General features: G+C 29.3%; 1 protein-coding gene across 1 annotated transcript; it reads left to right on the top strand.

Annotated features, from left to right (window-relative positions):
* The first annotated feature begins 7,757 nt into the window (after positions 1 to 7,757).
* On the top strand, positions 7,758 to 8,804 carry LOC129885347 (uncharacterized). Its single transcript, XM_055959595.1, has 3 exons — positions 7,758 to 7,866; positions 7,960 to 8,256; positions 8,329 to 8,804. Exons 1-3 carry the CDS (start codon positions 7,758 to 7,760, stop codon positions 8,802 to 8,804), a joined length of 882 nt encoding a protein of 293 aa, XP_055815570.1.
* Positions 8,805 to 11,897: the final 3,093 nt, after the last annotated feature.

Here is an 11,897-nt window from a genome sequence, read left to right as displayed (position 1 = left end):
TATTTTTCAAATTGATCAATCAAAATACAAATTGCTACTTTTGAGAAGTACTTTATCGAAAAATAATTTTAAGATTATTTTTTTTCAAGATGAAAAGTTTATAAAAGCTTGGCCTACTTGATGATGTAAATAGGAATTAGAGAATTTTAAATATATGATATTAATTAAATGAAAATCAAGAATCCTTTTTGATTGTTCTTTCTCGTGTTGTTGGCATATTTGTCAAATGAAAATGAAATAGAATTTGTATTAGTGGGCTGTTGACAGATAGAGTTGGTCTTGGTCTTTGGAAACGCCTCCGTAAGTAGGCCTTGTTTGACAAAAACATTAAATTAACCTTATTAATTAAACACTTGCATTAATCACTTCTAGAAACAAATACTCCCTTCATTCCATTTTACTTATTAAATTTTAATTTGGCACATTTATTAAAAAATAATAATTGATATAGTGAGTTTATCATTTTATTCCTATTAATTGATAGAGTTTTAAATATATTTATTCAGTACATTTTTCAAAGACATTAACTTAATATTAATAAATTGAGGATATAATAAAAAGAAAAAAATTATCGTTTCTTGACATTTCAAAATTGACAAGTAAAATGGAAAATCAATTTAGAAAACAGTTGACAAGTAAATAAGAACGGAGGGAGTAATAAATATATACTCCTTGTTTGTTCAATTAATAATGATGTTGTTTTAGACGAATAATCAAATTAGTTTCCTAATCAAATTGCAACGTGTTTGACGGAAATTTCCAAATTTAAGAGAGATTGTAAATTTGTAATTACAATGTTAGCTAATTTGATACTTTAAATATAGAAGTTTCGTTAAAAACTACTCCCGCCATTTCTGTTTCTATTTACTTGTCAAATATTTTTTAATTTGATTTTTTTAATTGTCATTTTATGACAAATCATGGAAGAACAATTTTTTTCTTCCTATTATACCCTCAATTTATTAATATGGAGTTAATATTTTTTTTAAAATATAGTGAGTGAATATGTTTAAGACTCTATCAATTGATAGGGGTAAAATGGTAAACTCATATACCAATCATTGTTTTTTTAATAACTATCTCAAGTCAAAATTTGACATGTAAAAGAGAACGGCGGGAGTAATTCCTTAGTTCCTCCGTTTATTTTTACTCGTTCGTTATTTTATCCATTTTTTAAAGACTAATATAGAAGTTTCGTTACAAAACTATTTCCTCCCTCCATTTACCTTTTTTTAAGATTAATGTTTTTTTAAAAAATAAATAAGGTTATTGTTGAATATAGATGTCTACAGAAACATTATCTCATGTACAATTGCGGTTTAATTGTAAATAAAAGGGTAAGAACATACATTCTGTTCATTTTTAAGCTATTTATTCTGACTTTTAAAAATAAATATCTCAAATTATATCTCTCCTTATATATATAAATAAAAAAAATACAATAAACATTATACTTGGGACTTGAAATTGTGTGAGTAAGTTCCAATTAAGAATTATGACTATATTAAGAATTTGTTTTATTGGGTTGTGTTATAATCCTAAATCCTCTTCGCTAATGGTTTTCAATTTTTAATTTTTACATTAATTTGTATATAATAGATTGGCAAAAAAACATTATCTTATCTTTATATTTGATTTTTCTTATAATATTATTATCAGGCCAATTAATATACTTATCAATTATTAGTTCACTAATATATAATATCTTCTATCATTAAAGTATCCAATAACTTTACTCATTAAGATTAAAATAAAATAAAAATTATCACCTAAATAGTTTTATTTTGTCTATGCCCAAATAACATTATGTTAGTTTTATTAGAGCCACCAAAAAAGTGAGTTTATGACAAGTTTTATGATATGATTCAATTCAAAAATATTCTTTATACTATGAATGTTCTAGAAATAAAATTCTAAACTTTATCTATAAATAACGTGATTTGCAAGAAATTAGAAGGATATGTCTGCCGTTAATTTATTTTGCATCTTTAATGTTGCTACCGTGGACTAGCAATTGGACTTTAAAAATTCTTAAATGGCATGCTCAAAAATCATCTTTGACTAAAAAAAAATGAAGAGGAAAATAAAGCACACGTTCTTTTCTTTTCTTTACTTTTTGGGATTTTCGTTTTGATATTCGTATAAAAAATAATTAATTTGATTTATATACTGTAGGGCTAATTTTTAAAAATAGCACTCTCAAATTTTTTTTTATATTCATAATTCAAATTTGAAATGTCTAATTAAATAGTGGAAGAATCTTAACAAATAATATGATAACCAAAATGAAGAAGACAATCATCTATCATAATATTCGATTTCCAAATCTTTCAGGTGATCTAGGCTTATCTCCTCGATAAGTTGCAGGTATGTTATATCTTGTTTTGTCTGATCAGTAATCATCTCTCCACAGTATTTTTTTTGATCTACTCTATTTCTCCTTATACCCACAATAGTTAACCTCTCACACCTTTTCACTGGAACGTCTCTACATTTCATCTTCACATAATATGTCTGAATCATGTCAGTCTCACCTCCCTTATCATCTTTTCCACCATAGAGGTCAATCTACCTTATCCTGGATTTTTTTGCCCCCTAAACCTACCTTTTCTAATATTCTCCCACATTCATCTTAACAACCTTAATTATTTCCGCTACTTTCGTTTCTTGGATAATCATGTTTTTGACCAATCAACACTCCATCATGTACAACATAGCTAGTCTGATCAATATTTAATAAAACTTACCTTTAAAACTAAATGACACATTCTTATAATCTTATTCACACAAAACACTACATATGAGTCTTCATTTCATCCACTTCATCCCTATACGATACGTAATATCCTCGCTAATCTCCCCCAATTTTTTAAAATGAAAAATATTATATCTATAGGGGGAATAAGTCTAAATATTTAGTCAATTCATACATATCACTAACATTGCAAATCATCTCGTACTTGTCATTATTTTTAACACAACGTTAACATAAAATTAGTGTATTTCACGTATCCAAATTTTTCAAAGAGAAGTTCGAATTTGCCTCTTAATTAACTTTTAATAATGATTTGATTTAAATAACCCTTGAAAAGTTGAAGCTCTACTAAGCGTTAGGGGTAAAAATAACATTTCATTTTCAAACAATTGAGATAATATTAGACAAAAATAAATAAATAGCAGAGGACAAAGTTTCTCAATTTCCAACCATACAAAGGATAATTTGACCTTATTTATTATCATCATAGCCGTTTGGATGATCTTTAGAGGAAGTTTCTCAAAGAAAAAGTTTTACAAGTATAGTGACCATGTCAAAAGGAAGAACAACTTCTTTAGTTTTTTTTTTTTTTTTAAATAAAATAATAATATGCTTATCACCTTTTTTTAAATATAAAAAATAAAAAAATGGTTTAGGGGAAGGAAAAATTAAAGAGGAAATTAGAATGTGGAGAATCGAATCTTTACCAATAAGGTGAAAATTCAAATAATCAACTAACTGAAATACAACGATTCTCTTTTATGTTTATCACCATAGAAAATTAGCAACCAAAAAAAAATTAAAATGTTCAATAATGTCAACCTAAAAAGAGAAAAGAAAATGTTAGTAAAACATATTCTAGAATTATAAGAAAATTCAAAATTGAATTATCAAATGGGTAATATTATTATACAACAATATATCGGAAATTTATGTAAAATCGCTCAATTTTTGCCATCCGTTACATTTTTAATTCATTAGTCATCTTGTATTTGTCAAGATCCTATGACATAAGTGAACTTTACGTGTCTCATTTTTTTTTGAAAAAAATAAATTTAGCTCTTAACTTTTGATGATAGTTTAATGGGATAATGCATAAGTATTTTTGAACTATGATTGAAATTTCAGCGATACACCTTAATTTAATTAGGGTTCTATTACTCCCTGAACTCATATTTTTTGCATTTTCGTGCATTTTTTGTGTTGACATGACACCTTCAACCAAGTAAGTTTGTTATGTATGTACACACGCGTCGCTACGTCAGTAAATAATTTTTTTTCATTTTTTTTAAAAAATATATATTTTTAAAGATTTTTATTCCTTTTAAATCTTTTTATTTTCTTTATCTTGTATTTAAATTAAGTTAATACATCTAATGTTTTTAAAAAAATTACCTTCATTAATTGTCTTTTCTATTGATTTTATTTACTCCTTTTATTTTCTCTGTCTTTTTTTTTTATCTATTTCAAATTTAATTTCAAATGCGTTGTATTTAAAATAAGTTAATTTCGAATGAATATCAAAATAAGTGAAATAAATTAAATAAAAAATAAAAAAATTAAAATGTTAAAATTAAAGGACACTTTTTAATTATCTTCTTAACAAATCCACATAATCTTTAAACATAATTAAAGTGAAAATATAATAAATTAATGAAAGAAAAAAATAATTAAATGAGGAAGAAATTAAAATAAATATTTTATACAGAAAAAAATGATAATAAATTAATATATATGTAAGTTTTAATATCAACAATTATGTATACTAACTAATTATAAAGTTACAAATTAAAAAAGAACATGTGTTCACTTTTTTCATCCATCACTTGTCTTTAATAGAGTGTGCAAATTCTCTGTGCCACATCAGATTTAAGAATATATTTATTTCATTTTAAAATTATTCAAAAATTAATAGGACCCTAGTAAAGTTAAGATATGTTGCTGAAATTTCGGTCATAGTTGAAGGTGATACTTATGTATTATCCTAAATTACCTTTAGATTGAAGCTCTCCTAGGCATTACATATGGACAAAAATGAAACTTTTTTCCAACGACAAAAATAATATTAGACAAAAAGATTAAGGGAGGACGAAATTTCTCAATTTTGAACCATCTAAAGGCTAATTTGACCATATTCCCTATTGGTAAAAAAAAAAATGATCATAGCCTTTTGGATGATTTTTGGAAGAAGTTTCTCAAAGAAAAAGTTTCTACAAGTTACAACTTATAAGTATAGTGACATGTTCGGAGGAAAATATTTTTTAAATTTTTTAAATTTTTTCATGTTTGTTTGGTTAACAAAGAAATTTAAAAAATATTCTTTTAAAAAAAATAAGTCACTTAAAAATAAAAAATAAAAAATTTCATAGTAGAAATAAGGAAAACTAATTCTACAATTGACATTATATGGACATTGATAATGTCCTCCATCCTCCAACTCACCTCTCTTCACCCCCGCTCCGCAGACCTACGCGACTAGAGGCGGAGCTATGGTACTATAAAAGAGTTCATCCGAACTTTTTTCGTTGAAAAATCTGACTATATATATAAAGATAAAATTATTTTTCATGTATATATCATAGATGTTGATCCCTCATATCTTATTCGTTTGTTTATCATTTTATATTCTAATTATTTATTTAGTGCAATTTTTGATTTTGCTTGCGTACATTCTATTCTCTTCAAATCCTACTGGTAGGATTTCACGAGTATGATATTATTGTGTTATATTTACACCTTTGAAAATCAGCAACCAAAAAAGTAAAAAAGTTCAATAATCTCAACCTAAAAAGGAGAAAAAAGGAAAAGTTTTTTTAAAAAAAATCTTGAATTATTAATTAAAAAAAAAGGTCAAATGTCAAAATTGGATTGCCAAATGGGCAACATACCGGAAATTTATTTTATTAAAATAGAATTTTCGATAAGGACAAGAGGCGGAAGTTTCGAAAGTATGTAATGAGACCCACTCGCAATAACTGAATGTTTAATACACGCTCTAGTCAACGACGACTACGGAGCAGGTGGCCTTCACGCGTTCCTCGCATTTCACGTGCACAGCCAACTGTGGGACCAGTGAGGCTGCTGCTTTTTTTTCTTTTTTTTTTTAAGGTGCGACTTGACATGTGTAGTTTTCCATAAATTTAGCGAGTGTTTTGTCATGTTTAATTATGAAATTTGAAAAAATTATATATTTTGAAAAATAATATTTACAAAATGAACTTGTGTTTAATTATAAATATAAATCAAAGTTATTTTTTTGTTTTTTAATGAGCAATTTAAAGTAAAAATATTTTATTTATTTATTCAAATTTTAAAAATTCTGAATTGAAGTTGAATTTAAGAATTTTACCATCTAACATATTTTTTGGAATTCAAGTGAAAAACTTTTGAATTGCAAACTCAGGGACTGCAGTCAGTTGCTTCGCTTGTAATCGTCAGCTCATTCTTGACATATATTTTATTGTCCTCACATTTTATGGCCAATTGCAGAGTCATACATCCTGTTTTAATTTTATGGGTTCTCAATTTTCCGATAATGATGGTAAGTGATAGTAATTAAATTTTGAATTTAATATTTATATATATATATAAGAAATTTATTAACATAAATATATTATTCGAATAAAATTTACAAGTTTGCTTAAGAGTGGTGGACGGGTCGTTTAGAGGACGTTTTCGATTAAGCGAAGGATTATGTACGTAATATGAGCCGTCTGACTTTTAGTTATATATGTGTTGTGCGAGCGGCTTCCTTGAAGCGAATAAAACATAGTACTTTGAGAGCTTTTGAGTGAATTATATTTATTTTCGGTCTCTAATTTGATTGTTGTTGGGTTTTAAAGATGTAAATAGGAAATGAAAGGTTGTGACCTTTCATTAAAAGGGCTGTGACTTTTTAAAAAGAGTTGCAACTTTTCTGAAAGGCGATGACTTTTGTGAAAGATTGCGACTTTTCCGATAAGCCACAATAAACACATGTTCACACTACTCTTTGTTGTCTATAAATAGAGAATTTTCCTCTCATTTTTATTTCATTGAATTTTCCTTTTCTTCTGCATATATTTTCTTACAAACAAAATTGTGTCTCTATGTGATTACATTGCTTCTTTCTGAGTTTTCTGAAATTGAAGAAGTTTAAGGTACCGCTACTTTTTTAATGATCTATCAATTTTATCCTGGGGGGAAATAATCTATAACATCAGGTACAGTGACGGGATTAAATTTCTTAAGGACACACAGTGAATTCTGTGGACTCAGATACTATCTTTTTCTCTTTTTATATTTACTGTTTCTGATTTACTAACCTTAATACATGAGGGATAACAATCTTAAGGAATTTAATTTTACTGTATAATTTTGAATTTTCGAATTTGGTTTGGTAACTTACTCTAGTGGCATGACTATTTGCATTTTTTGATTTTGTTTGTTACTGTCTTCTCATTCGAAGAGGACAAATGAAATGAAGGAACCAAATATTATCAACGAAAATGGTCAGATGCATTACATTTATAAATTTGAACTTAAATAATGTCATTTGTAAGAGGATAAGTGACATGAAATCAGTAAATATATTACGTGATCGACCCTAGTGACCATTGATTTGATGATATTGGTCATGTATTAAAGTTTGTATTTTTCGTGTAAAGGTATCACTTGAAATTTTTTGACTTCTCATGAATTATTTTGTTTGACTTTTGGAGAGTAAAATATTTTCATTTTCTACTCCTTTGGTTTGAAGCATATAAAAATTTCATTGTTAAACTAAAAACAAGTTGTATATTTTTGCTTCATCTTATATTCTGTTTGGGTGGCTAGAGACTAAAAGTTGAAAGACTTTCTACTCCAGTGATTAACTTGGTTCGAAGAAATAAAATCTTTATCAAGTTAATTGAGTTTTTATTTTTCTTTTCGGTTTGAAGAATATAAAAACTTCATCGAGTTGAACAAAAATCCCTATTTGGTTATTTTGTTGTTTAACACTACTTTTGTTTTGTCAAACAGAATGGGTGATACAAATGTATCAAGTTTTGAAGCAAACACAATGCCTTCAGTCAGTAAAACACCAGTTTCTACAGCAATGGCTACTATAGAAAAGCCTGTAAAGTTTACTGGTATTGACTTTAAACGTTGACAGCAGAAGATGTTCTTCTATCTGACTACACTCAGTCTACAACGATTTATAAATGAAGATGTTCCTGTGTTAGAAGAAGGAACTTCTGACAATGAAAAATTTATTGTGACTGAGGCATGGATATATTCTGATTTCCTTTGCAAGAACTACATACTCAATGGATTGGAAGATGGCTTGTATAACGTCTTCAGTGTTTGTAAAACCTTTAAAGAACTCTGGTATGTTCTTGAAAAGAAATACAAAACTGAAGATGCAGGCTTAAAGAAGTTTGTCGCTACAAAATTTTTGAACTATAAGATAGTTGATAGCAAGAATGTCATGTCTCAAGTTCAAGAATTACAAGTCATTATTCATGATCTCCTGGTAGAAGGTATGATCAAATTCAATAGTTATATTGATAAAATTGTTGAATATAATAGTGATTTTAAATTATCCATTATAGATATGGTCATAAATGAGATATTTCAAGTAGCAGCGTTTATTGAGAAACTACCTCCTTTATGGAAAGACTTCAAAAATTATTTGAAGCACAAACGAAAGAAAATAATTCTTGAAAACTTGATTGTTCGTCTCAGGATCGTGGAAGACAACAAGGCTGCCGAAAAGAAGGCTAGAGGAAACTCAACAATTATGGGAGCAAATATTGTTGAGGATGGTCCAAATAAATCAAAAAAGAGGAAGAAACCTTTTTCACCAAAAAACTATCCTAGCAAAAAGAAGTTCAAAGAAGACTGCCACAACTGTGGAAAAACTGGACATAAGGCTGTGGAATGTCGTGCTCCCAAGAAGGAAAAGAAGAAAGGTCAAACCAACATGGTTGATACAAACGGGGATGTTGAAAACTTATGTGCAATGATGACTGAATGCAACCTGGTAGGAAATCCCAAAAAGTGGTGGCTTGATTCAGGAGCTACGTAGCATGTTTGTGAGGTCCGAGAAGCCTTCGCTACTTATTCCTCTGCCGTACTTGATGCGACTATCTATATGAGAAATTCTGCAATGGCTAAGGTTGAAGGATATGGTAGAGTATTCCTAAAAATGACATCCGTCAAGGTGGTGACGCTGAACAAAGTTTGTCAAGTTCCAGAAATAAGAAAGAACTTGGTTTCTACCGGTCTTCTTATCAAAAATGGATTCAAGTGTGTTCTAGTTTCAGACAAAGTAGTTATCAGTAAGAATGAAATGTATTTAGAAAAAGGCTACCTCACTAATGGTTTTTTCAAACTAAATGTAATGATTGTTGATAATAATAAAGTTCAAGCTTCTTCTTACTTAGTTGAGTCAAATAATTTATGGCATTCACGTTTAGGACATGTCAATCATAAAACCTTGCGAAAACTAATTAACTTAAATGTATTGCCTAACTTTAAGTGCAATAAATCAAAATGTCAAGTATTTGTTGAATCTAAGTATCCTAAGCATCCTTATAAATCTGTTGAAAGGAATTTCAATCCCTTAGAATTGATTCACACAGACATTTGTGATATGAAGTCAACACCAACTCGTGGTAAGAAAAAGTATTTTATAAATTTTATTGACGATTGCACTAGATGTTGTTTCGTCTATTTGTTAAATAGTAAGGATGAAGCAATAAAAGCATTTAGACAATACAAAAATGTTGAAAATCAATTGAATAAAAAGATAAAAATGATAAGAAGTAATAGAGGTGGAGAGTATAAATCTCCTTTTGCAGAAATATATTTAAAAAATAGAATCATCCATCAAACTACTGCCCCTTACTCACCTCAATCAAATGGAATTGCAGAAAGGAAGAATCAAACTTTAAAGGAAATGATGAATGCCTTACTTATAAGTTCAGGTTTACCATAAAACTTGTGGGGAAAAGTCATTCTTACAGCAAATCGAATACTCAATAGAGTTCCCCACAGCAAAACACAGTTTATTCCATATGAGAAATGTAAAGAAAGAAAATCAAACTTGAAATATTTCAAAGTGTGGGGTGTCTAGCCAAAGTTCAAGTTCCTAAACCTAAGAGAGTCACAATAGGATCTAAGACCGTGGACTGTGTTTTCATTGGATATGCTACAAATAGTAAATCATGTCGATTTTTGATTTACAAGTCTGAACATCGGGATATTCATGAGAATACGGTAATAGAATCAGATAATGTTGAATTTTTTGAACATATCTATCTGTATAAAACTAAATTTGAAGTATCTAGTAAATGATCTAAACGACCTCGAGAAGAACCAAAAGAGAATGTACCTAATAAGGAGAATCAAAGACAAAGTAAACGTCAAAGGACATCTACTTCATTTGGATTTGATTTTGTAACATTTCTTCTTGAAAATGAGCCTCAAACATTCAAAGAAGCTATGTCCGCTGCAGACTCATTTTTGTGGAAAAAGGATGTCAGTGAGATTGATTCAATATTGAGCAACCATACTTGGGAATTGGTTGATCTTCATCCAGGAAACAAACTTTTGGGTTCAAAATGGATTTTCAAAAAAAAAATGAAAGTTGATGGAACTATTAACAAATATAAGGCAAGACTTGTTGTCAAAGGATTTAGACAGAAAAAAGGCCTTGATTATTTTGATACATACTCACCTGTAACTAGGATTACATCCATTCGGATGTTAATTGCATTAGCTGCAGTATATGGCCTTGAAATTGATCAAATGGATGTAAACACAGCTTTCTTAAATGGAGAATTGGAGGAAGACTTTACATGGAACAACCCGAGGGATTTGTGGTTCCTGGTAAAGAAAATAAAGTCTGCAAATTTCTCAAGTCACTTTATGGACTAAAACAAACACCCAAACAATGGCACGTGAAGTTTGACCAAATCATGTTGACAAATGGATTTAAGATTAATGAGTGTGATAAATGTGTTTACATTAAAGACACTCCAAACAAAATTATCATTGTTTGCTTATAAATGGATGATATGATAATAATGAGTAATGACATTGCAAACATAAATGCTACTAAGCGTATGCTTTCTAGTAAATTTGATATGAAAGATCTAGGAGTTGCCGATTTGATATTGGGAATTAAAATTCACAAAATTCCGCAAGGTCTAGTATTGTCTCAAACTCATTATATCTAAAAGGTACTCGAAAAATATAAGTACTTAAACTTCGAAAGTGCAAAAACACCAATTAATGTAAACCTTGATCTTGCTAAAAATAAAGGTAAAAGTCAAGCTTAGTTGGAGGATATATTGATGCAAATTGGATTACTGCGTCAACTGAAACTACCACAAGTGGATACGTTTTCACCATTGGTGGAGGAGCGATATCTTGGAAATCTTTCAAACAAACATGTATAGCTCACTCTAGAATGGAGTCTGAGTTTATAGCCTTAGACAAGGCCAGTGAAGAAGTAAAATGGCTCCGGAATTTCTTAGAAGATATTCCATTTTTGCCCAAACCAATGGCTCCTATATGCATACACTATGATAGTCAAGATGCAATAGGAAGAGCTAGGAGCGTCATGTATAATGGTAAATCTCATCACATACGACGAAGACATAATACCGTTAGGCAATTTATCTCTAGTAGAATTATTACAATTGACTATGTAAAGTCAAAGGATAATGTGTCGGATCCACTTACAAAAGGCCTATCTAGAGAGGGAGTTGAGCGGTCATCAAAGAGAATGGACTATGGCCGAGGACAAATCATCGTGGCGGTAACTCTACCTAGAAGACTGGATATCCCAAGATCTAGGTTCAAGGTGATCAAACAAAGACATTGATGACGATTCAACATTGTCAACATAATTTTTATGATCCATTTTCATGATACGACAATGTTCAGTAACAAGGATAAGGCATTAGGACCTTTTAATGATGTCTAAGTTTGATACAGGGCATATCAAATGGTGTTTCTATGGGATAACACATTTAGATATCACCTATGTAAGTGTGAAGTGTAAGCCGCTTCAAGGAGAATCCGGTAAGGCCAGTTCTCTACGCACTTATGAACCAAGAAATGTTCATGGATGAAACGAACAAAACAATGAGAACCAGAAATAGTTAAAGGG

This window comes from Solanum dulcamara, chromosome 1 (genome assembly GCF_947179165.1).
Source record: "Solanum dulcamara chromosome 1, daSolDulc1.2, whole genome shotgun sequence".
In the NCBI taxonomy this organism is placed as follows: Eukaryota; Viridiplantae; Streptophyta; class Magnoliopsida; order Solanales; family Solanaceae; genus Solanum; species Solanum dulcamara.
Note: the sequence above shows the minus strand (reverse complement) of the source record. Positions and strands in the feature narration are given on the sequence as shown.